The sequence below is a fragment of the Rhinatrema bivittatum genome, chromosome 2 (genome assembly GCF_901001135.1).
Source record: "Rhinatrema bivittatum chromosome 2, aRhiBiv1.1, whole genome shotgun sequence".
Taxonomy (NCBI): domain Eukaryota; kingdom Metazoa; phylum Chordata; class Amphibia; order Gymnophiona; family Rhinatrematidae; genus Rhinatrema; species Rhinatrema bivittatum.
In genome coordinates this window covers 667629066-667656391 of record NC_042616.1, presented here as the reverse complement: position 1 = coordinate 667656391, position 27326 = coordinate 667629066, and the positions used below count along the sequence as shown (strand labels likewise).

Below are 27326 nucleotides of genomic sequence, written 5' to 3'. Positions count from 1 at the left end.
GGCTTCTCCAGCTAACAAACCGCCCTGCCTGGGAGTTGCACAACCCGCCCCAACTCCCCTCTGGTTGTGCAGCAAGTTGCGGCCTTCCCACTCCAATAAACAGAAAACATGGTGTAGCCAAACTAAAGTAAAAACATTCCCCAATACAAATTAAATTCCCCTTCCTTCAGCAATGTCACTCACTCCATTTCCATACTGGATTCCGAGGGTTCCTCCACTGGGGAATCAATGTCCATCTCCCCCACATTCCCTGAGGAGCTCGGCTTTTCAGGCCACACGATCCATTCTAGCATGCCTTCCTCCTCTTCCATCATTGGCTCGGGTGTGTCCGATTCACTGGAGCTCAGCTCAGCTGCCTGATCAGCATCTTCTCTTGCCCATTGGTTCAGCTGTGCCTCTGTGAACCTGGGAGTTGTATTTCTTTTTGGACCCTCAAGCGCCCTCTGCTGCCTAACTCGGGTCTTGGTTCTCCCATCCTTAATCCAGCCCAGGTTTTCCTGCCTCAATGCTGGTTGTACTTCATCATACAATGTAGGTGTTTTGTGAATTTATTATTTATAACAGTTTCTACAATTTTTCCCGGCACTGAAGTCAGGCTCATCATATAGTTTCCCAGATCACCCTGGAGCCCAAATGTCGAAGTTACATTGGCCATATTCCTATCTTTAGGTACAACGGATGATTTTAATGGTAGGTTACAAATTAATTGAGATAGGTCTGAAATTTCATTTTTTAGTTCTTTTAGAACCCTGGGGTGTATACCATCTGGTCCAAGTTATTTACTACTCTTCAGTTTGTCAATATGGCCTATCACATCTTCCAGGTTCACCGTGATTTGGTTTACTTTATTTCAATTATCACCTTTGAAAACTGTCTCCAGAATGGGTATCTCCCCAACATCTCATCTGTTAGAATTCATAGGAGCAATTCTCGATGCCCAAAAAGGGAAAGCTTTTCTTCCACTTCAAAGAGAAATAGCTCTAAATGCAAACAATTCACTCTTTGCATGTGTAAATGGGTGACAGCGAAAGCATTCATGAAAATGTAAGGTCATGTGCCATTTCTGGCTCATCTAAATATGAGACTAACTCAGTGTATCTCAAAGTTGGAATCAACATCAACCTCTAACTTCCATGATATCCAATTTCAATCTCAATGTCATTTGTTCGTAGGGGGAATGGTCTCATCAGGAGGCCAAATTTCACATACACTTAAGGGAGATAAACGCCAGAGTCAGAGCTTTTCAAATATTCGAACCATGGTTATACAATACAGTAGTTCAAATTTGAACAATTAGGTTCAAGCAAAAGGAACAGGTTCAGCACAAATTTGAACAATTAGGTTCAAGCAAAAGGAACAGGTTCAGCACAACTTTGCAGAGGAGCACTAAACATATGGAAGTGGGCAGTGGAAAGAAACATTCACATATCAATGATGTATCTTCCAGTAAAGAATAGTGTGTTAGCAGACACACTGAGTTTATGCCTTTAGCTGCATGCATGGTCTGTTCATAAGGATGAAGTAGATTTCCTGTTTGGACATTGGGGAACTCCATCCATAGATCTCTTGCAGCTCTGTTCAATCACAGATTTCCCCATTATTGTTTAAAGAAGCCATTTCAGGACACTCTAGCGATAAATGCATTTTCAATCCCGTGAAACAAGGAACTAGCATGTGTGTTCTCACCAATACGTCTAATTTCCAAAACTATATGCAAACTAATTAGAGATCCCAGGATTATATTCTTAATGGCACTCTATTGGCCCAGACAAATCTGTTTCCCATGAATGCACAAGCTGGAGCTAGCCCCAACAAGACTTTCATGATATCCAAACCTCCTGACTCATTTCACTCCAGCCTTCAGTATTTAGCATTCACAGCATGGATATTGAAGGCGGTCTAGTACTAAACATGCCCCTTTTACAAAAAGTCAGACAAATACTGCTCACTGCAAGTAAACCTTCTACCAGATGGAAAAGATTTTTACAATGGCTACTTCTTTAAAAAAAACAAACAAACAAAAAAACAAATCCAGTCATGATCAATCCCTATAATACTGTGATACATTTTCTACCTGGTTAATCTGCAACCAGCAGGCCACACCCCTGCCTCTTACCCACCCCTGTTTTGTTTGCTTGTTTTTTTTTTTTTGAGATGGCAGCCCTCCATCCTTCCGCTCCGTGAAGGTGGAACACCAACCACTGGCCACTGGCATCCCGCTCCATGAATGCCTCAGTGGCTACTGCCGCTCCGGGCAGTGTTTTGCTGCCTGAAGGTGGAACACCAACTACTGGCCACTGGCATCCCGCTCCATGAATGCCTCAGTGGCTACTGCCGCTCCGGGCAGTGTTTGCTGCCTCCTCTCTATTTATGCCCACTAGACTTGATGGATCCACAGTGTTTATCCCACGCCCCTTTGAAGTCCTTCACAGTTTTAGACTTCACCACTTCCTCCGGAAGGGCATTCCAGGCATCCACCACCCTTTCCGTGAAGAAATACTTCCTGACATTGGTTCTTAGTCTTCCTCCCCGGAGCCTCAGCTCGTGACCTCTGGTTCTGCTGATTTTTTTCCTACGGATCATTGTCTTTGGATCATTAAAGTTTTTCAAGTATCTGAAAGTCTGAATCATATCACCCCTCATCCTCCTTTCCTCCAGGGTGTACATATTTAGATTCTTCAATCTCTCATAAAGGCTCATTAAGTTAGAGCCATCACAACTATGATGACACTTCTTAACTCAGCTTCTACTTAGGACATATGCAAAGCAGCAACTTGGACAAGCATACATAATTGTCTAGTGCAAAACCCACATACAGACACTATTTTGGCCAAGTCATCTTGAAAAATCTATTTAAATAATATCTCCAACTTCCTGCACAGTTTTTATTAGGTTGCAAGTAAAAGAAATACATAAAAATTAATTTACTTGCAAACCCTCAGCTTGGAAACCCTATTTGTGTGGCTGTATTGTACTGTTTGTCCATGGAGAGCAAAAAGTTGTTTACCTGTAACAGGTGTTCAGCATGGACAGCAGAACAAGCAGGTACATACATCCCACCCTCCTCCACATCCAGTTGAAGTCAGCTGGGAAAAAAACTGAAAAGGGTGTTGACACAGCAGCATGGGAACTCTCATGCATGTTCAGAAAGAATTATTTTGCCTGTTTGAGCTTGGAGAGAGCAGGCACTGAATCAGTGCCATTGGATGATGTCACCCATTTATATGAATGTTCTCTTATCCATGGAGAACATCTTATACAGGTAAGTAACTTCACGTTTTGCCTCTACCCGTTACTTAACCAGTACTAATTTTTAATATCACCACTTAAGTTAAAGTTATCAGGTAAAACTATCTGGATAACTTTCCAACCTAACTGGCAGTATTCAAATCTATCCAGATATGTTGCAGTTATTCAGGTGGGTTTAACCAGATAACTTTATTTAGGGATATTCAGTGGGACATTTATCCTGCTGAATGTCAGGGTTAACTTATCCAACTCACTGGATAACTTAGCCATTGGAGGCGCTCTTGAATATTAACCTCAAAGAAATTAGTTTTGAATGCCTCAGCTAGTAACATACGGGCTGATTCAGTAAAGTCCGCGGGAGTGCGGACTAATGCCCGCTCTCCCGGCACGTGCACAGGCCACTCGCCTGTGTACGCGATACAGCATTTAAATTAGGTGGTGCGGTAGAAACGGGCAAAAGGAGTCGCTAGGGACACTAGCGCGTCCCTAGCGCTTCCTTTTGACCCGGAGCGGCGGCTGTCAGCGGGTTTGACAGCCGACGCTCAATTTTGCCGGCGTCGGTTCTCGAGCCCGCTGACCGCCACGAGTTCAGAAACCGGACGCCGGCAAAATTGAGCATCCGGTTTTCGGCCCAACAGCCGCCGGCCCATTTAAATTTTTTTTTCTTTTTTTACCTTTCGAGACCTCAGACTTAATATCGCCATATTAAGTTGGAGGGTGCACAGAAAAGCAGTTTTTACTGCTTTTCTGTGCACTTTCCTGGTGCCGGCAGAAACTAGCGCCTACTTTTGGGTAGGCACTAATTTCTTAAAGTAAAATGTGCAGCTTGGCTGCACATTTTACTTACTGAATCGCGCGGGCATACCTAATAGGGCCTTCAACATGCATTTGCATGTTGAGGGCGCTATTAGGTGCCGCGGGTTGGACGCACGTTTTCCTCCCCTTACTGAATAAGGGGTAAGAGAAAACATGCGTCCAAGGGCAAAAATTGTACTGTATCGGCCTGACAGTGAATTGACAGCAGATAAAGTCCAAAATAGTCCAACTAGTCTGCCAACATTATTCTCACCTTATGCTAAGTAAATAATATACTAACTTGTATTTTTTTTAACCATGTAACTAGGTCAGTCTTCATACCAGCTTAGAGAAGAAATTGCCATATTGGTTCCTAAAGAGAGTAGACCAGATACACATCCGTGTTTATCCCAACAGACAAAGGATGCGTGGACTATGGGTAAATACAGTAACAGCAGTCTTTCTATTCTGCTTTTGAAAATGACATGGCTTGATTCAGTTAGGACTTCATATATCAGGAAAGCTGAGTGGAAAAAGGTAAACAGTGAAGTACCTCAGGGATCTGTACTTGGACCGATGTTTTTTAATATACCGTATTTATACATGATCTGAAAAGAGGTGTACGACGACTGAAGTGATCAGATTTGCAGATGTCACAAAATTATTCAGAGTAGTTAAATCACAAGCAGATTATGATAAATTGCAGGAGGACTTTGCAAGACTGGAAGATTGGGCATCCATATGACACTTAGAATATAATGTGGACAAGTGCAAGGTATTGCTTATAGGGAAAAATAACCCATGCTGTAGCTACAGGATGTTAGGTTCCATATTAGGAGCTACCACCCAGGAAAAAGATCTAGGCATCATAGTTGATATTACATTGAAATCGTTGGCTCAGTGTGCTATGGCGGTTAAAAAAGCAAACAGGATGTTAGAAATTATTAGGAAGGTAATGACAAATAAAACATAGGATGTCATAATGCCTCTGTATCGCTTCATGGTGAGACAACACCTTGAGTACTGTGTACAATTCTGGTTGCCGCATCTCAAAAAAAGATATAGTTGCACTGGAGAAAGTACAGAGAAAGGCAACCAAAATAATAAAGGGCATGGAACAGCTCCCCTATGAGGAAAGGCAAAAGAGGTTAGGGTTGTTCAGTTTGGAGAAGAGATGCTATAAGCAGGATATGATAAGAGATCTACAAAATCATGAAAGGCCTTGAATGGGTAAATGTGAAATGGTTATTTACTCTTTTGGATAATAGAAGGAGGACTAGGGGGCATTCCATGAAGTTAGCAAGTAGCACATTTCAAAATAAATAAAAGAAAATTCTTTTTCACTCAATGCACAATTAAGCTCTAGAATTCATTGGCAGAGGATGGGGGTTAAGAAGCTAATGTAGCTGGGTTTAGAAAAGGTTTGGATAAATTCCTGGAGGAGAAGTCCATAAACTGCTATTAATCAATAGGGAATAACCACTGCTTGTTGCCGGCATTAAAAGCATGGGATATATTTAATGTTTGGGTACTTTCCAGGTACTTGTGATTTGGAATGGCCACTGTTAGAGACAGGAACTGGGCTTGATGGACCATTGGTCTGACCAAATATGGCATATCTTATGTTCTTATGTTATCTTCTTATCAGCTACGACAGGTGTTTTCAGCATAGACAATGAAAAGACCCACAATGAATATTCATCAGATATATTCACATCTGTATTAAAGAGCGAAGCTAATTTGTACAGCTCAGTTACCCTGAAAACTGGTTCTGTTTGCACACTCAAAGATCGGAGTTGTGAACTCGACCTAGGATATCTAATTTGTACTACTATCAGATAGAAAAGCAGAGCTCTGTGATGAATTTTCACATGGTACTTATATCATGCAGAATAATTTTTGCATTCAAGGTTAAGCAAATAGGTACTTATATAGAAGTGATTCCTGCACGCATTACAATATTGTTTAAGAACATATATAATTACTATGCTGTATTCTGTGTCAAAATTGTCAAGAGATTCAGACATGAAACTTTGTTGTCATGTTTTCACAACCAGTGCTATACAGTCTATACTGTTCTGTAGAAAACATTTTGTATCCAAAGTGAATAACACTGTGGGGTAGATTTTCAAATAGCGCGATTTGGCGTACTTTTGTTGGCGCATCAGGCGCCAACAAAGTACGCTGGATTTTAGTAGATACGCGCGTAGCCGCGCGTATCCGCTAAAATCCGGGATCGGCGCGCGCAAGGCTATCGATTCCGTATAGCCGGCGCGCGCCGAGCAGCACAGCCTACCTCCGTTCCCTCCCCTCACCTTCCCCTCCCTTCCCCTACCTAACCCACCCGCCCGGCCCTGTCTAAACCCCCCCCTTACCTTTGTCGGGGGATTTACGCCTCCCGGAGGGAGACGTAAATCCCCGCGCGCCAGCGGGCCGCTAGCGCGCCGGGACGCGACCTGGGGGCGGGTCCGGAGGGCGTGGCCATGCCCCCAGACCCGCCCCGAAAACGCCGCGCAGATCGGGCCCGCCCCCTCAACACGCCCCCGACACGCCCCCCTCGGAAAACCCCGGGACTTACGCGAGTCCCGGGGTCTGTGCGCGCCGGTAGGCCTATTGAACATAGGCGCACCAGCGCGCAGGGCCCTGCTCGCCTAAATCCGCCCGGATTTAGGCGGATTTAGGCGAGCAGGGCTCTGAAAATCCGCCCCTAAGTGGATAGGTAGGAGGCAATTTTCAAACATTCTACCTGCATACAAAGTTCATTGTTACTTTATGCCTATGGACATTGTACCTAATTTTCAAAGGGAAATTCATCAGAAAGCTATAAATATAGCAGAAATAGCACCTGAGATTAAAAATAAAAAAGGGGGCATGATTAGGGGAATGTTCCAGATACTTCAATGTGTGCTATTTTACTGCATGTTAAATTTATTGCACCTGTGATATTTTCCATATTACAAGCTAGTAAGTGCCCAGACAGGCTTTTACCACTTTTTGGGCTGAGAGAGAGAGAGAGACAGACAGACTCTTTATAAGGCTCTCATATAAGTAAACTATTTATACCACTGTAGGAGGGGCAGCTAGTAACTCAGGGTGAGGTTTGGTGGTGGCCTAGGTTTTGGGGGCAGTTTTGCATGCACAGTTAGAGGTATGAACAAGCACAATACATATCAGTGAAGATTTTTTTTAATTGTTTTATTTATTGAATTTTTCAAATACAAACAAAGATAACTTTGCTTAGAAATTACATGAAAGTTTTACAAATAAGCAGTATATTTTCCCCTCGCTAAAACACAACTGGAAATACAGAAACTTTCAAATATTCAAAGAAATATTTGGGGAGAGGCATGGAAAAAATCAGGAGAAGAATTAAGAAATAATTGAAAAAAGAGAAGTAAGGCTCCCTTAATACCGTTTCTTATTCATTCAGTGAAGATTTGATGTGATTTGTAGTGATGACAGGTACACAAAGATGAAATTTGTACATTGTACTCTCGACCTAGCTTGATAGCTGCCAAGTAGAGACTGCGATTCCACCAAAACCTCACGCCAGGTTACTAGTTGCCACTCCTACAGTGGTATAAATCGTTTAATTATATGCAAGCCTTATAAAGAGTCTGTCTGTCTGTCTGTCTCTCACTCTCTCACCCTTATAGAGAAGTCAGTTATTAATAATGGTTTCACAATTATTCTTATAGACAAAAGTCCAAACCCAGGTAATACTCTTGAGGAGCATACAAGGAAATTAGTCTCCTTGGAACAGTGGGTTGATCTCCTGCTAAATATCAATGATGTCATAAGAACATAAGAACATAAGAAATTGCCATGCTGGGTCAGACCAAGGGTCCATCAAGCCCAGCATCCTGTTTCCAACAGAGGCCAAACCAGGCCACAAGAACCTGGCAATTACCCAAACACTAAGAAGATCCCATGCTACTGATGCAAGTAATAGCCTGGATATACATAATAAAATGGAAACTGTTTATAATCATTCATACCATTCATACCATTTGAATGTGAAGTTTTTAAATTTCCTAAGATTTCCTTCATGAGTGGTGTTCATACCTAAGTGTGCAAATGTTGCCATTAAACGAGTTGCTTGCTCTTCAGTCCCAGACTCTTGGGACAGCATGGGGGTTGAGAGAGGTAGCACTCCTCTTTCCCCTCATCTTTGTTCTCCATTGCATGGCATCTAGATGGTGTGGCAGCATGTCCTCTTCCAAGTGACATCAGATCTGGCATTTCACAAGGTCCTTGATGTCACAGAGACCCATGCCTGCAGTTGACTGGCACCAGCCTTTCCCATTAGCTGGACATAGGCCCAACTGGCAAGAGAGGCAGGGAAACCCAAGAAATGTAAGGATGAAAGGAGCCCTTTCATTTACACTTTGGCTTCTACCTTACACTCGCCTCCTTCATCTTCCCTCCTAGTTTCAGACCAGTGAGGTGCTTTGTTTTCATGCTTCACTGCAGTTTTCAGCCTTCTCAATTGTGTTGAACAATTCACTGCTCCAGAACAAAGGCATTGCAGCTCGGCCTATTGCAGTTGGCTTGGTTCTGCAGCAATTATGTTTTGCATGTAATACAAGGAATAAGGTTCCAGGTCCAGTCTATAGACTAAAGACAGCTCCTGCTAATTATAAGAAGCAGAATGGTCAATTACCAGTAATGTATTGCTTTCTAATGTATTGCTTACAAGGATAATTAGTAGCAGAAATGTACTTTCTGTTTACATATTCTATCATTAATGATCCTTAGTGAATGCAAAATATCTACATTTCTGTATAATAATTTGCTATAATCTGATTAGTGTTGTACTATGTGGTATTTGTAGTCCTCTTTGGGTGACATGCTGATTTCAATGTTTTATTTGATTCATTTGCAAGTATGATTACATATTTTGGCATTTTATCACCCATATAGCTAATTCGTTTCACAAAATTTGTAACAGGCCATGCGTGTATAACGTCTAGGCTAGTGTCCCTTCTCAGGACCCCAAAGACCAAACCTCAAATAAGGGTTTAAGTTATTAAATTCCTCTCGATATTAATCCAATCTGATGTCCAAGTTTCCCATTCTGTAGAAGATTACTTCTTAGGCCCTGTGCAGTGATCAACAGTCAATTTAATATTAAAGTCTCTTGTGTACAGCACTAATAATCACGCAGGAAACAATAGATGGTTTCCAATTTAACTTTTACTGATTAAAGATGGAAAATTGATTAAATGATCCAGTTACAGTTCTTATTCTTTACAGTCTGTTTACAGCTTCAGTTCTCTTAATAAATCTGTAACTTTAAGATTCCAATTAATATATAATGCTACTGAAGTCAAGTAATTCTTTTGTTCTTGAACTTGTCCAATTAATGGGGAAGGTTCAGAGCTTCCTCCCAGAATTTGGTGGATAGGATATTTCCCAAGTTACATTTTCTACATTAAAGTCCCATATCTAATACCTTAAATCCAGTCCAGTTATTAGCCTTACTTCCCTGTTGGTATCTGGAGGGTACTTCCATGCTCCTCTCTTTAACATCTTGATGATATACATGTGATTAACACCAGATAGGTGCCACAGATCCTCTTCACAGCCTTCATCTTTCCCCAGGAATGATCACAGATCTCTTCCTCCACTAGGATTTAAAACAGTCCACCTTCACTATCTGGTTGAGAGACACCGCTCCGCTTGATGAACCAAACTGAGCCTTAAGCTCTAGGGTACTCGTGCAAGGTATAAAACTAAACCTTGAAAAATGGAACTAAAAATAGAGTGAGAGTAAGAGTGGAGTAAATTCATTCTCCAAAACCGAGAAGGTTCCAGAAAGGCATCTTAAAGATAGATGAAGCACCCATTCTACTTTTCCATTCCATGGTCTCCTGAAGGCCTATGGGTCCTTCTCTAGAAAAAAAAAAAACAGGAGCCACACAAAAGACATGTTGCCCCAACAAAAGATAACTAAAGAGTCCACACACTACAATGGTGGCATGGATTTACAGTATATGCTATAGGAACTCACCAGTTTTACCGCCCACATGAGGGAGCTAAAACCAATCATACTACTGTTTCTGTTCCCCCTATGAAAATAGGACTTTCTTTTTTAGTAGGAACCCATAGGAATTTCTAACTTGAGACCCAAGGAGGTGACTGCCACATCGGGGTAGAGGGATGTAGATCCTTCTCAAATGCACAGTTTAGATTCTCTTGTCAGGTCACCAAATAAAGCTGCAGCCACATTATCCAAAGCACAAAGTTTTGTGAGTCATATGTGAATTCCTGGGAGGGGTTTTCTGAAGGAGGCTGAGAGGATCATGGCATGGATACCACCAATAAGGATCATCTCACCTCAGTCCTGAACAAGGGGACAGGTGGTCCTCCTTCCATCACCTCACCTCCCGTCTTTGTTTCAGGTCATGTGGCAGCTGGGCAGTGTGGTGGCCCATCTTCTTCAAGGTGCCATCATACCTGCTATGCCATGTGGCCCTGGATGCTGAGGTGACATTCTTCCATGGCCAGCTGGGAGATTTAAGGGTGAGAAGAGCCTGTTCTCTTCATCTTTGGCTTGTGCCTCCTGCTTTGTCTCCTGTCCTCCGTCTTCTGTGTTTCACAAGATGCCCCCTCAATGAGGCAGTTGAATAGATCTGGCCTCAGGTCAGTGCATTTTTCACTTTCTCTATTTCTTTGGCTCCACTACTTGTACTCTTCCTCAATCCTTATTCCCTGCTGCAAACCACTACTGATATTGTCTACTGTCCCCTATTCTCTACATTCCTTACCTGTGATCACATCACTCCTCAAAAAACCATCCCTGGACTCTACTTGCCCTGCTAACTATCGTCCCATCTTCCTCCTCCCTTTTGCTTTCAAACTAATTTAATGTGCTGTTCACCTCCACCTCCCTGCTTTCTTTCATTTCAAGCTATTCTCGATTCTCAAGCTATTCTCGATTCACTCCAGTCTGGTTTTTGCCCTCTGCATTTCACAGAAACAGCCTTACCAATGTCCTTATTCTCTGTGACCTATTTACAGTCTTTAACACTGTTGCTCACCACCTACTCCTTATTTGATTTTTGGAATTCTATCCTGCCTTGGTTCTCTTCTTACCTCTCCCATTGCACTTTTTTATGTATTTATGCAATTTTACATATAATTAGACAGTAATTACACATGTCAATGATAAGGCTTATACAAAGGTAAATTTACCAATTAAACATTCTAAAAAAAGAATCTATTATATAAACCATTTAGAATCTAGAGATCGTAGATATATTATTAATTGGAGCATTAAAGAAAACATTTTTCGTAAGAAATGGGTGGTCTAAATGCTTATTTCTTTATATCCATGACCAACTAGAAAAGTTATTTAACAACTCTAGCATCCAAACATTTCCTAAGCTCTGAAGGTTCTAGAAACACATATCTCTCTTTAAGATATTTAATAACACATTTGCAAGGAAAATAAACAACCATCTGAGCCCCCAAGTGTTTTACTTCCGGGCGCATCTGTAGGAACTTTCTTCTTCTAATCTGGGTATGTCTAGTTATGTCTGGGTACATCCACATTTTCTGTGTGAGGTAAAGTTTTTCTCGATTTCGGAGAAATAGCTTTAATATATTATCTCTATCTTCCATTTTCTGGAACCTTACACATAGAGTACCCCTTGATTCAATTTGTCCTTCTATTGATTTTTCTAAAACGTCTGTAAGGTTACCCAGTTGCTGAGATTGACTTAATCCATTATCATTTTCCTTCTTTTTGGTTGATATATAATAAATTTTTTCTATTAATGGAAATTTTTCCTGGGGAAGCTGTAAATTTTCCCCTAAGAATCTTTTAAATTGTTCCAATGGTGAAATAAATTTCACAGAAGGAAAATTCAGGATCCTGATATTATTATATCTCGTTATTTTCAATTATCTCAATCCTTCTAGAATTTGCTACTTCTCCTTTTATTAGTCCCAATTGGACCTCTTGTATTTGATTCAACTGTATTTCAAAATTCTCAAACTTCTCTGCATGTTTCTTTACCTCTTCATCCGTTGTTTTTACCTGCAGTTGCACTTCAGACATTTTTGTTTCCAGATTACTCATTGAAACTTTCAAGTCCATTAGGACTACCCATATATTTTCCAAGGTAATCTTATGTGTTACTTTAACTTCTGAGCTTGGGTTCTTAACTAAAACTTTTTCAAGTTGCAGGCAGTTTTCCCTCCTTACTGAGCCTACTGCCTCCCCTTTGCTGCCATTTGGTGTTGAAGTTAGGGGTTCCGGGGTCAGATTTCTTTCTCCGCTGCTCTTCTCCACTAACTCCCCCATTGCACTTTTAGTGTGGCCTCTGGTGAATCCTCCTCCTACTGCCATGGCTAATTCATCCTGCTGTATACAAAGAACCCCACATACAGTAAGCAAACTCGCTGCACAATCCCCCACCCCACTGAAAGATCTTTGAGCCCCCAAAATGAGTATTTCACTTTGGGGCCTTTTCCCCCTGCCTCCACCTCAAAAGTTCAAAAAAAAGAATAAATGTGAGGCCTGAAGTATTAGGCTAGCCTCCCCTTTCTCCTCCCCTCACCCCCCAAAAAAAAAAAACCAAAAAAGTTCTGATGGCAGCTGGGAGTACAGATGTTGAGGCTGGCTCTAAATTTGTCCATCATTGCACTGATAGCAACACTTGTCACGTAAGCTGCCAGCATTGCTATCAGAGTATTACATCGATAGCAATGCTGGCATTTTACACAACCAATGTTGCTGTCAGAGTCACGCTAGACACAACTGGAGCTGGATCCAAGATTTAAGCTCCCGATTGACATTAGAGGCTTGGATTGTAAGGACTTGGTGGAGGTGGGAGGGAAGGGAAATGCTGTGGGCCTTACGTGTATTCTTTTTTGGACTTTTGAGGGTAGGGAGAAGGAAGGCTTTTCAGGTCTAAAAGACTGCAACATGAAATACTTATCTGGGGAACTCGGGGATCTTTCAGTGGGGTAGTGGAGGGGGATTGGGCTACAAGGCCCACATGAGAGCTTTTTTATTTTTAGTAAATGCTGCTTAACCGGCAATATTTTTTGCAACCTAACAGGTGATATTCAAATCTAACCAGTTAGGTTTCACAATTATCCAGGTAGGTTTATCTGGATAACTTTTTTGGGGGACAGTTAGCAAGAAGTTTATTCCTTGAATATCCCTGATAACTTATTTGGCTAAAGTTAGCCAGATATATTATCTGTTATACATTTGTTGTTGGTTGTTTTTTTTTTTTAAATGTGGACCTCAATATTTTTGTATGCATATGTTTTATTAAATTTAAACAATATGACAAGAATAAACTTCTCGGAAAGAAATAAGTATACAGCATGTAATCACAAACCAGGAAAAAGTAATTCCATACCACCCACCCAAAAAAGGGGAAGAAATTGCACATTACATTTACAAGTGCTCTAAAGCAGGGATGCTCAAACTGCTACTCAGGCTTCCCCTGCCAGTTGGGTTTTCAGGACACCCCTAATCCATATTGTCGGATCTAGAGGGAATCTTTGATTAAGATCTTTTTACAGTCATCACATCATAACTTGGTTATGTTAATATGCATGAGAAATATTAGCACATATTGGAAACAGTGCATGCAAATACATCTCATGCATATTCATTAGAAATATCCTAAAAATCATGACTGCCTGTGGGGATTCCAAAGACCAATTTGAGCTCCCCTTACTCAGCTAACAAGGATAAAAAAGAAAAAAAATTGTGCCTCTTGGTACTTCATTGTACATTTTAAAGGAAATTTAAGAAAACTAACTGGACAACCCTAGTTCACATAGCAAGAAAAGCATGTCTCTCAACTTGAGTAGTCTTGCAAAGGTCAGGAAAAATCAGACATTCTGATTTTCTTCATGGTGGAAAACGTTTTTCAAAATCCAATTTCTACCCAGTTCCAACACACAAAATGTAATTAGTGTGGCTCTGGTCACTACCTTGTCTTGTAATTTCTCTAGTACTGCTGTTAAACTGACATTTTCTCCCTGGTCTGGGACACCTCTGACAGAGCCTCCATAGAAAACTTACATACCTCAGTCAAATATTTAATATATCTTTAGGTGGAATAAAAATGATTTAGGTAAACTTAAAAAATGTAGTATTTTTCAACATTTCTACTTTATGGTGTAAAGTTAGGTTGTCCTTCATTAGCCATATTTGCAAACTGAAGAGACATCAGCTTGTCCTCACATTCCTGCATATGATTGTTGTAAGACTTACATTTTTTCTTTTGAGATTTAAATTTTCAAACTGTATCCTCCGAAAAGGCACAAAGTTTATAGACACAGTCAGTCAAAGAAACTTCAATCTGAGCTATAACAGATCAGATCTCTTAAAGGGAAATCGAACTTAGCACTGGAGTACGTGCATCTACAAAATTAATAGGTTCTGGCATTATATCCAAAAACAGTCAGTTACTGTGACCTTGTTTCTCCCTCCAGAAAATCTCCAGTTCAGTCATATGCTTCCAGTAAGGTTTCAACAGACCCATGTTCTTCCATCTTTTTTTCCAATCATTGGTGATCTGGGTTCAACCACAGTCTGCACCAAAGGTCCAGCTGCTGCACCTCCCACTCACTGCTCCTGCCCCATCAGTCCTTGACATTCGGTATCAAGGAGATTAGAACAATTAACAACCCCATGCTGTTCAGCAAGTGTTGGGGAGATCTCCCCTCAAGGCTCAAAGAGACATTGATTAAGACAATTTATAATTCCACTGCCCTTCCTACTGCTGCAGAGCACTAATCTCAACTGAGTCAAAACACGCCATCCTCTTTACAATGGAATCTATTGGGGCAGATCCCTGGGATGTTGATGATTAAACAGGGAAGGTCTTCAACTTTACCTTGAACTTTAAAATACTGATTAGGAGACTTGGTAAGATTCAGACACTGGATCTTCTTGGGAGCCCTAAATGGTGTAGGCTAGGCATGCACCATCTTGCTCTTCCCCCAACAATATTTTTATTTTATGGTATTTAAGTATATTTAGAAATATTGGATATACTGAAAGATGGATTGCATACAGTTCTTTTTTGTCTGTTCTATACCTAAATGCCTAGAATACTAGATCAACTGAACATCCATGCCCATCTTGCAAGATCTTTTGGTCAAGTTCTGTCAGAATCAGTGAAACAAAAAATAAGAGATATGGAATATGATACATCATTACATTTTAAATCTTTTGCAATCATTAGATACATTTTCAATAAGCTGCTTAACTAATAATGTGCATACTTTTCATCCTGCACAAACCACCCTCATCTTCAAACCCAGTCTGCCTGTACAGTTTCTGTTTGAAAATTGGGGTTTGTATGGATATAAAGTGTGCATGTATCTTAAGTCCTTTATGAAGTGGGCATAAGAATGCATTTGACTACACACTGTTGCATCGGAGGTGGACCCTTGGGCCAAGGTGAGGTTGATGCAACCCATAGATAAGGACCTTGGGGTCCCCATCATCGGCAGGTGGGGTGGGCTGGAGCAATCAGTTGAACCTTTGGGTGCCGGGGCTGGCAGGTGGGCCTCAGGGTGTAGTTGAAGAAGGAGTTGATTCAGCCCAGAGACAGCAGGTGAGAGATGGTACAGTCTTACTCCGGACTGTAATGTCCTGGAAACTCGGGCACCAATGGAATGAAGGCAGACAGGGGGCGTTCGAGCAAAAGCAGGCTGAAGCCTGAAGAAACCACATCCAGGGAGTAAGCTGAAGAGGCGTCCAATAGTAGGCTTGAGTCAGGGTTGGCGGCAATCCAAAGGCCAGTGGCAAGCAAGGCTGAGGTCTGATCACGGAGATAGTCAAGAGCGTAGTCAAGCAAGGCAGAGGTCTGATCACAGAGATAATCAAGAGCGTAGTCAAGCAAAGTGGAGTTCTGAGTCTGGAGATAGCAATGCGTAGTCGGATGAAGCAGAGGTCTGGGTCTCGAGATAAGCAATGCGTAGTTGGACGAAGCAGAGGTCTGGGTCTGGAGATAGGCAATAGCGTAGTCAGGTGAAACAGAGGTCTGGGTCTGGAGATAGGCAATATGGTAGTCAGGCGAAGCAGAGGACTGGGTCTGGAAATGATCATTGGCAAAGTCAGACAAAGCAATAGTCAAAGTCCGTGTAGTCAATCCAAAACATAAAGTAGGATAGGAACAAAGAGACAGGAACCAGGAACAATGAGGAACAGGAACGCAGGTGTTGTGTCCATCGGTCTCAGATGGCTTCGACTCTTGTGCCTCACCTTTTTCTCTGCTCTCCCCGCTAGCCTTGGGAAGATGGCTACTGCCGCATCTGCAAGCTGCATTCTCCGGTGTCCCCGGAACGGCTATGGCAACGCCTCACGCCATGTTTCTCCTAGGGCCTCCTAGGTGGCGCACATGCACGCCACCCACATCTTTATCCACGTCATGGCGGGAACCTCGGGGGCGTCCCCCTCGAGTGTCATCATGCCATCCGGGTATTTAGCCTACGCTTGTTTGCTAGCTCATTGAATTAGCAATGATTGGACTAGTCTGGTCTAAGCTACTCTGCTGCTTCCATGCTGTTGCTCGAAGCTCTGTCTGCCCTTCGGGGTATTCTCTAACTTGGGTACCTGCTCCTCGGGGGCCCTTTGCTTTCTTTCAGGTGCCTTACTGGGATCAGGTACTCGCTCCTCGAGGGCCTGCTCTTCCTGCCCCGGTGCCTGTAACCATCTACTTCTGCCTGGTGGAATTGTCAACTTTACAGCTACCATCTAGTGAGTAATCTAATTCTCAGTCTCATCTACAGCTCTCCTGTGCTGGGAACCTACACCTAGATCTCCCTATACCATCTCGGTGAGACGGGTCCCCTCTGCCGAGGGTCCCTGGACTGCTACCTCTAGATCACTTCTCTACTGCCACCTCTGGTGGTATACATCAGCTGTACAATAAAAGACAAAACTCTGTATTTGTGCATCTTGAGTTTAGCCCAGTACTGTGGCAACCCACAGGGCTCCTCCCTGTGGGCGTGGTCATCCCCAACCGTACCCAGGAATCCACTCAAATACTTCAAAACCATAACAGCAGGGATGAGACGAATCTATAGGAGGCAACGAATACTCGACCAGCGAGGAGACCTGTTGCAAAGGCAATGCTAGTGAGCGGAGCATGAGCTTAAATACTGTAGTTAGGCTGATGTCATCATCCGGGGCCACATCTAGGTTCCCGCCGCGGACCCTACTTAAGACTCAATGGTGCGCGCATGCCTAGGGAGGGGTGCGGCGTGAGTAGCAACGTCTCTCCGCAGGCCACGTGGAGAGGCCCAATGAGAAGTGGAAGCAGGATCGGGAGCACTGGGGATTGTGGCAGAGCCGGAGGCACCGGGGGGAAGTCTGAGGATGGAGCTGACGGCCCACTGCCATCAGCAAGGAGGAATCAGAGACTGGGGTCGCTGTAGAAAGGTGAGGGGGCCGTGTTGTGGGTCTGCCGCAGACGGCACGCATAACACCCACATTTATTTATTTATTTATAAATCATTTAGGACCCATTCATACTACATTCAGGGCGGGGTACATTATGAACATACATAAATAAGAAGAACAAGATTATATAAAACATTACATATTTTGAATAAGTGATCATAGCCTATCACATGACAACATATTAAAAACATAGGTGTTAATTTCAATAAAACAGAAGAGCTAATAAGGGCCTAAAATAGGTTATCGAGGATTCGCTGAGGTAGGGAGACATCAAGGGCTATCCATTATCACTTAGGTTTGGGAATGCTTTTCTGAAGAGGAAAGTTTTTAGTGCTTTTTTAAAGAATATTCTTTTCCGGAAGCATCTTATTTCCTTTGATAAGCTGTTCCATAGGAAAGGACCTGCAGAGAAGAAAACACGCTCTCTGGTTTCATCAAGGTGGGTGAGCTTTGGAGATGGGACATCTAATAGCATTAGGCTTGCCAACTTGACGGACCATGAGGGAGTGTGGATGTTTAGTATCAAGGAAATCCAGGGGGAGTGTAAGTTGTAATAGTTAAGTAATAGTCATGATGAGCTTGTATTATATTCAGACTGCAATTGGGAGTCAGTGCAATGTTTTGAGGACAGGAGTGATGTGTTTGTGAATGGGAGTGCCAGTTAAAAGTCTTGCTGCCAAGTTTTGTATAATCTGTAAAGGATGTATATAATATAGTGGGAGACTTATTAGGAGAGAGTTACAATAGTCAATACCAGAGAATAATAAAGATTGAAGGACAGACCAGATATCAGAATGTTCAAGAAGGGGCTTGACGTGACAGATGTAGCTTGTAAAAGGATGAGTTGGTAATGGTTCTTATATGATCACGCAGAGGGGGGGGGGGGGGTTAATGGTGACTCCCAGGTTACGTACCAATTGGGAGACAGTGATGGAATGAGTGTTGAATAAGAAATTGTTGGGAGTGTTTTCAATAGGAGAATGTGATAGGACAATGATTTCTGTTTTAGGTATGTTGAGAGCTAGTTTATTGCAGTGGAGACATTTTTGAAAGGTTATGAGACAGTGGGTAAGGAATGATTCTGTAAGGGCCCATGTATCTTTCAGAGGAAAGAAGAACTGGCTATCATCAGCATAGATCTTATACTGAACTCCAAGGCCAGCATGGGTACAACATAATGGAGTTAAATAGATGTTAAATAAGTCAGCAGAGAGAGCAGACCCTTGGGGTACCCCTGAGTTAAGGGGCATCACCGAAGAGGTAGAGCAATCAATATGGACTTGTTGAGTCCTGTTGTTGAGATATGAGGAGAACCATGACAGAACATACATCTTTTTTAAAATTTTTATGTATAAGAACATAAGAAATTGCCATGCTGGGTCAGACCAAGGGTCCATCAAGCCCAGTATCTTTTTTCCAACAGAGGTCAAACCAGGCCACAAGAACCTGGCAATTATTTGTCATTTTCTCCCCCAACCAAATTACACACCTGGGAATGTCTCTTTTTACAGCAACTAAAAATACATATATATTGTACTTTTAGCCAACTAAAAACCCACTTAGGTGGATTAAACCATAGGCATTCTACCCATATAACCCCAGGTTTTATGCATGTAGCACTAAATAAGCCTTTCAAAATTTACCTCTGTCTATATAACAATGAGTTACATGCACAAAAACCCAGTTTTGAAAATGTATCCTCACCTACCACAAAAATTCTGTGCACACAAAATTTAATTAGACAAAAAGGGATGTCAGTGGGGGAAGGTCTAAACTATAGCTCACATTGCATGTTTTTTGAATCAAGTTATGTGCTCAAGACTGGTTGGAAAAATAGCTGTCCTAACTATACCTGGATAAAGTAACATGCTTTACTTTATCTGACTATATTTAGCAGCAGACTTGTGTACATAAGTCCGATGAAAATCTATAACAGGGTACCATCAAGCTAGGGTGAGATAACATAGTGCAAAATTTCATCTTTGTGAGACTTTCCTCACTCCAAATTTTGTGAAATCTTCACCTAGGTGTACTGTGCTGTTCGTACATCTCACCTTACATGAGAAACTGGACCCTAAACCTTAAACCACCACCAACACCTCACCTCGACCTTTTAGATAGCCCTCCTATAGTGATATAAATATTTGACTACTATGAGGACCTTGTAGATAGTCTCAGCCTCATGCAAAAATAGGCGTTATTGTGGGGTGTGATAAGTTTACTGTTATGCTTCTGATGCAAAGTGGTATGCTATTACATGGTGCAGTAATACTAAAATTTCTCTAAACATGCCCTTTTTTCTTATCAATGCGCTAGTAACGCATTTTGATGAATCTAGGGTAAAGTTAACCAGTTAAACTTTGCTGGCTGGACAGCATCTGAAAATCCCCATGTGACTTCTTTTTAAATACTTATTACAATAAGTTTATGGTGCGCTAAACATCAGACTTAATAGCATTTATCTTTTTTGGTTTATTTTCACAGGGTTTTGTCAACAGCCTATTTTGTTCTAGTGACCTATCAGTGGAAGCACACAATCCTGATAAAATAATAGAACTTGAACTTTGGAAGCAAAAGAACAGGTGCTTTGTTAATTTATTAATTGTTATTTATTTATTTGTATTATTCCTTTTCTGCCACTCACAATAAATCAAGCAGTTTCCAATATAAAACTACATACATAATATATGAAATATATTACACTATGTTTGTGACTTACTTTGTTTGCACTCTGTGCAAAATATGTTCCTTTTCTGCTAGCATTCCCTTCTAAACTCCCACTTAAACAATCATGTCTTCAGAGATTTTTTAAAGGTAGTTATATCATTCTGAGTTCTTAATTGTTCTGGCATGCTATTCCAGGCAATAAGTCCTGCCACTGAGAAAGTGTGATCTCGATTCTTGCCTAAATGTGCATTCTTAATAGATGAAATTTCTGCTAAGCCCTTAGTTTGAAAGCAGAGAGATCTAGATGGAGTATACACACTTAATGCTGAGCCCACCCACAATGATTTTTTGTTGTTAATCAATTTATGCATCAACATAGTCAATCTATGCTCTTATGGGGAGCTAGTGCAGTGCTACTAAGACTGGAGTAATTTGCTTGAATATCTTACAGCTTGTTAATAGCCAAGTCTGGAAGAAACTGCAGAGGTCACAGGAAGGAATGTGGGAGTCCCAGAAATAGGGAATTACAATCATCCAGACTTGATAATAGTAATCATTGAAGGACAAACCTAAAATCAGAGACCCCTAGAAATGGTATGATTTGCCTCAACATCAGAGGTTTAAAATACCCTGAGCAGATCAGATTATTTATATGTGAGGACATGGCTAGATGAGAATCCAAAAGAACCCTCAGATCCCTAACTGTCACTGATAGTTAAATAGTATGCTCCTCAAATTCAGTTTTCACATTTTCTGGAACCTCCTTAGTTCTAGATACAAATAGAATTAATAGTTTCTCTAGATTCAATATTAAACAATTATGTGACATCCGCTTTGCAGTAGCATTCAAATAAATATTTAAAAAGTCAAGCATAACATTTACGGAATGTTTGATGGGTATAAAAAATTGTATGTCTGCAAAAATAAAGAAGTTTAATCCCAATGCTGCAAGCAGTTTACATTGTGAGATCAAGTAGATGTTAAAAAGCGTTGCTGATAACGTGGAACCCTGGGAGACTCCAATACAAATACTATGCCATTTGGAGGAACTACCGTACTCCCATCCTTCTGTTACTAAGAAAATAAATAAACCATTTCATGGGCTGGCCACTTACTCACAACTCTATATGCCGATTAACCAAATCTGGTGATCAGTCGTATTAAATGCAGCTGAGATGTCTAATAAAATTAAGAGATAATCCTGGCCCCCTTCAAACCCTCTCCAATTTGTGTTGAAAATTGAAAGACGTAAAGTTTCAGTACGACTATGCTTCTGAAACCCAAATTGGTTTGGAAAAAGAAGGGAATGATCTTCCATTAAATCAGACTGTTGAGGTAAGACTGAAATTTCCAATATCTTGGCTAATAAGGAAAGAACCTAAATCGGGGAGTAATTTGATAATATACTGGAATCAAGCTTCTCATTTTTCAAAATTGGTCTGACTATAACCCTCTTAATACTATTAGGCACAAAACCTTCATACAAGGGTAAATTTATGGCTGTACTCAAACAAGGGGCAACTATTTTAACATTTTCAAATATTATTAATTGTGCTTTAACATACACCATTTTTTTATCATTAGATAAACGTTTGATCATATCATACAATAATACTGGAAGGAAATAATGGTTCTGATTAAAAGCATTTATTAGAGATCAATTTATAAATCTTTTGTATGTTGTCAGCACTTGCAGCAGATTTAGATTTTCAAATAGTTATTTATTTTTCTTTCAGGAATGTTTTTATTCCTTGAATCTTGTAGGAGAAACAAGTACTGTATATTTTCATAGCATTTTTAGCTTATGCATTCCAAAAAAATTTTTTTAACCCATAATTTTCATTTGAGGCATGATTTTCAAAGCACATTGGGGTAGATTTTCAAAGGGTTGCGCACGTAAGATACCCCCGTAAACCTACCCCTGCCTCCCCCTGCACGCGCCGAGCCTATCTTGCATAGGCTCGGCAGCGCACGCAGGCCCCGGGACACGCGTATGTCCTGGGTCTTCGAAAAATGGGCATCCGGGGGCGAGACCCTGGGCGGGGCTGTGGTCGGACAGGCGTAACTGTCTCAACAAAGGTAGGGGGGGGATTTAGTTAGGGCTGGGGGGTGGGTTAGGTAGGGGAAGGGAGGGGAAGGTGGGAGGGCCAGAAAAAAAGTTCCCTCCGAGGCCGCTCCGATTTTGGAGCGGCCTCGGAAGGAACGGAGGCAGGTTGCTCGGCTCAGCGCACGCAGGTTGCACAATTGTGCACCCCCCCCCCCCCTGCGCGCGCTGACTCTGGATTTTATAACATGCACGCAGCAGCGCGCGCATGTTATAAAATCAGGCGTAGATTTGTTCGCGCCGGGTTGCAAGAACAAATCTACGCCCGCGCGTATGTTTTAAGATCTGACCCATTATGAGGTAGATTTTATAACCTGCACACAAGCATCCATGTGCGTGCGGTTCCCAGCGTGTGGACATGACGATTTTATAACGTGCGTGTCAGGGCGCACATATTATAAAATACGATTCCCGCGTGCACATGTGCGCCTAATTTTTATATCTGCGCGCGCATGTGCGGGGGGGGGGGGTGTGACATCTCACGCACGCAAGAGGGAGAATTTTTAAAAAAAATAAGCTCAACAATGTGATTGGGCGTACACCAGTTCCCTTCCTACTCTGCCTCCCTTTTCTTCTCTCATCCCCGACCCCTAAACCCCTTTTCCTAACTTATTTTTTTTATTTTGGAACTTCATCTGAATAGAAGGGCCTAATGGCTGCTGTCCCTGTCAGCCTCCGTCCCGCTCAGACCCAGCCCCCCTCCCCACCCCTTTCAAGGAGCCTGACACTTCTGCTTGTACCGAGGGATACGCATGTGGCTGGGCTGTTTTTAAAATGCTCTTGGCATACGCACGGCCCGGCCACGCATGTATCCCTCATTTTTTGCATGTGCTGGGATTTTAAAATTTGGGGTTTAGTGCATAAACCCCTGAGGTGCTTTGAAAATCAACCTTGGGGATGTATATCTAAAAGTACATGCCAAACCTAATTTTGCAAATACTTCTGCCTACATTGCAAATAGGTGTTCCAGAGGGAGAACTGAGGTTGTAGAAAGAATTTACGCATATACTTTCAGTTTTCAGAAGCATGCTTGGACATCTATATGCAAAAAATTAGACCTGCTCCAAGCGGGATGTAACTTTCTGCATGTAAATCTGTGCAGAGTGGCCAATCGAGTGAATTTTCAAAGCAAACGAAGTGTGTTAGTCTACTTTGAAAATTTGAACTAAAGTCTACAGGTACAGACTTTAGCCCTACACAGACCATTTGAAAATTACCCTTCCTATATTAGAAAGTAATTGAAGATCATAAGACTGACAGTTGCTTGCAAGTAATACTTTTCATGTTGCTTCAGGATAGTGAGATATAGTAAAGACTATGTAAGGTCATGTACAACAGCTTTACAATTTCAAGTTCTATAATACTTTACGGAAATATGGAGAGTTCTATTAATTTGTGTCATACATTTACATATGGATTTATTTTAGGTTGAAGGATATATCCATCGTGCTGCAAAAGCAACATGAACTCATTAAGTTAATCATACAGAAAATGGAGATTGTCTCTGAGGCTGTTGATGAAGATGAGCATGATCTGTTTCAAACGAGAAAACTCAAGAAAGCGAAATTAGATCACAAGGACAGCAAATGGGATTGTGTGTTAAAAGCTGTCACACCAAGTGTTAGAAAAACCAGAAGAACACCTGAGAAAAACTGCTGATTTGACAGATGGTCCTTCTTTAATATTATGCATGTTATAATTTGATAATTACTTCTGGCTGCATTTACTGAACTCTTTTCATAAGGGGCTGGATTTTCAAAGTTCTACACAAGTAAATCGGCTTACGCGCGCTAGGCCTATTTTATAAAGACCCAGCGAGACGCGTAAAACCCCTAGACGCGTCTAAGTCCCAGAGCTTTAAAAAAGGGGCAGGGCCAGAGGCCTCCGGCATGAGCGGCCATTTGCCACTGTGCTGGGGGATCGCGTGCCGGCAGGCTGCCGGCGCACGCAAAAGGTAAGATAGAGGTCGGGGGTTAGAATAGGACTGGGAGGAAGCGTTAAGGGAAGTGGTGGGAAGGTTAGAATAGGGGGAAGGGAATGGGGGAAGGCCACTGGTGTTGGCGCTCACAAGATGCACTAGTGTGCACCCCCTTGCGCGCGCTGACCCCCAATTTTATAATGTATGCGCATGTTATAAAATCGGGCATACATATCTGCGCGCCGGGCAGTGCGCGTACATGTACGCCCGCGCGTATGTTTTAAAATTTACCCCAATGGTATCATGGTATTGCCCAAGACCAAAATGCCCAAAGTGACAAAAAATCCTTTTAGGGCCAGATTTTCAAAGCCATTTATATACATAAAATTCAGTTTTATGTTCCGAATAGTTGTAACTTTGTACATGGGCAATTCCATTCATACCTGGCCCATTAAGGAAGGATTTTCAAAAAGAACTTTTGCACATAGGTTTGCTTTGAAAATCCTTATTAAAATATGTGGGGAGTAATAGAATTACAGATATTTAAATAAAAAATTACCTCTATGCTGTGTATTTAGGGGGGCAGTAATCAAAAGTGCCTGTGTTGGTGTAAACCAAAGTTTTTTATCTTCAGGATTTGCACCGATAATCAAAGCAAAAGAATACCAATAATTTTTGATAATCACCTAATGAAAATTACTCATATAGATTTGTGCCTGCTTTCTCTGGGTAAATTTAGGGAACAAAACAATGTGCATAGTTTGTATAATTAAAACTAGGCAAGGTGATCCATTCTCTGCCCATCTCCTCCCCAAGGATCACCTCAGCTGTATATGGGAAAAAAGGCCATACAACCTACTGACAGTCCTCTGGAACACAGCTCAGCGCCAACCCTTTGCAATAAAAACTTTATTCTAAGCATCAGTGTTCACACACAGTTTTCAGTTCCTGTCCTGAGGCATCAGGACTTCCCCAGTAAAATATATTGGTAGTCACGTCCAGACCAGCCCAATACCCTGGGACCATGTAGAACTTACTTCCCAGCTGTACCTTTATAGGTTCAAAATGCCTAACCAAAAGCTGTGAGCATCTCTGCATCTGGGTCAAGGCCTGGGTGCGCCCCCTTTCCTGGCTCCCCACCTGACACTTCTCTGGAAGGCAATCTCTCTCCCTTACATGCTGATTCTTTGCAGTAGCTCTGTAATTAGTCTCAGCTGTGTCTCTCAATTATTACCACAGTTTTCTGGGGCTGTTTTCTTCATCCTAAATAGAGCTCTGCCATTAATCTCCAGACTACTTTTTCCATCAGCCCTATGTTTCCTATTCTTTCTTATTTCAATCTGCTGGCCAACTCTTCCATTTTCCTTTCCATCTTAAGGCAGTGTTCCCCCTGGAGTTTCCTTTAGAGCCCCCCTCTAACTTCTGGACTATCTGTCTTGTCTCTTCAGGCTATCTGCATGTGTGAAACCCCTGATGCATCACAAAATGCATGCAGTTTTGCTTGCGTACAGGGTAAGAAATAATCAGAGCCTATTTCTGAAGGTAAAACACATTTTTACCGGCAGAAATGCCTCTATTGCCCTCTCGGTATATATTTGTTTTAGAAATACCGATATTAAAAAGTCAGATTAATCGCAACATAGATATTTTGTAGGAAAGAGTAAATATATAGTGAATATTCATTGTAAAAGTGTAAAACAAAGAAGATAGTTGATTGTAGTCCTCCTTGTCTTCCTTGTTTCCTTGACTTTCCTCAATGTATATTGTTTTAAGTTTGTAATGTTTATGATTCTGTGTACTATATGATTTTAATCCGTATGACATTGGTATTGTATATTTAGTTTATAGTATACATTAAGAGCTTGTCTGTCATTTTCTCTTCTTATAAGAATTAATTTTTTATGATTTTTCTCACTTTTTCAAGGAATACATAATTTCTCAATAATATAATAGATTTATAAGTCTCAAAACATTGATTATAATAAACTGTTATGTCATTGCATTACAAAGTAATATGGTATATTACATCTGTTTTCTGTATCATACATGTTAGGTTTCTGTATTCAAAACTTGCAATTACCCAATTAAAAGTGAGAACTGGAAAACTGAAATGTACTCATTTACTTACACAACTAATATTCAAGCCAGATATACACTTTTGGGTGAAAAGTACTTTAATCTATTACTCTTTGTGCTTTAAGGGTTAATATGAGGGCAACTTTCGAACTGTGCACAGAATTGTAAGTCTGCAAGAGCTTGTTACCTGCAGACTTTGCCAGTTTTCAAGGGAAAAAGCTCCCTGTGAAGATTGAGTTGGAAAAAATATGTGCCTGCACAAGATGTTGATGAAAAAAGGGTTGATGCTCCATGCACAGGTAGGGCTATCTTTGGGGGAGGTGTGAATAGGGACAATCACCCTTGGCCCTGCAATTGGGGGGGGGGGGGCGGCTTTTACCACCATGGTAGCTCCATCCCTAGCACTATAATTTCAGCATTCCACGATCCTGAAGTGGTTGATTGGCCCTGGGCCCCACACTCTCCTAATATCAGTCTGTGCATAGGCAATAATTTGTTTAGAGAAAAAGTGAAAAAAAATAGTTGATCTTATTAAAGATTGTTGCTTCATTCTCCTTACCCTATCAGCAGCTATAACTGAGCAACCATCTACAAGTAAAAAGACTCAAAAAGAAGGTAACAGACATACTCTTTTCAGAAGCCTCATTCCCAACAACAGTAGCAAATCTAACTGTTTGCTAGAAAAAGTATACAACCCAAATCCCTACAACAGCTGCAAACTAAATTTAATCTTAGCTTTGACTTTCAAAGAAGTTTCCTTTTTAGAATTATTCAAAGTTCTAGTAGGGAGAAGCTCCAACACCTCAGTCCACTATGTTCTTTAATATTAACAGACTGTTAGATGTTAATATGATGCCAACATATGTAGTAGACTTCATAGGACTACACCTGGATGCCACACAAAGCACAGCATTTCTTCTTCAACAGAGGATACACAACTGACCAAAATAATCCTTATTCTTTCACATCATAAACAGGTTTTTGCCCATTTCTTCATGAAAATGTTTGGCCACATAGTGACAACAATCTATTTTACATGTCTCAGCATGAGATAGACTCTGTGGCACCAC

General features: G+C 41.4%; 1 protein-coding gene across 1 annotated transcript in view; it reads left to right on the top strand.

Annotated features, from left to right (window-relative positions):
• TRPA1 (transient receptor potential cation channel subfamily A member 1) overlaps positions 1-26276 on the top strand; it is a 297071-nt gene extending 270795 nt beyond the window's left edge. The window contains exons 25-27 of the mRNA XM_029591461.1: positions 4373-4483; positions 19976-20073; positions 23690-26276. Of these exons, the coding sequence (XP_029447321.1) occupies positions 4373-4483; positions 19976-20073; positions 23690-23921 (441 nt within the window). The 3' untranslated portion in view covers positions 23922-26276. The remainder of the gene's footprint in view (positions 1-4372; positions 4484-19975; positions 20074-23689) is intronic.
• Positions 26277-27326: the final 1050 nt, after the last annotated feature.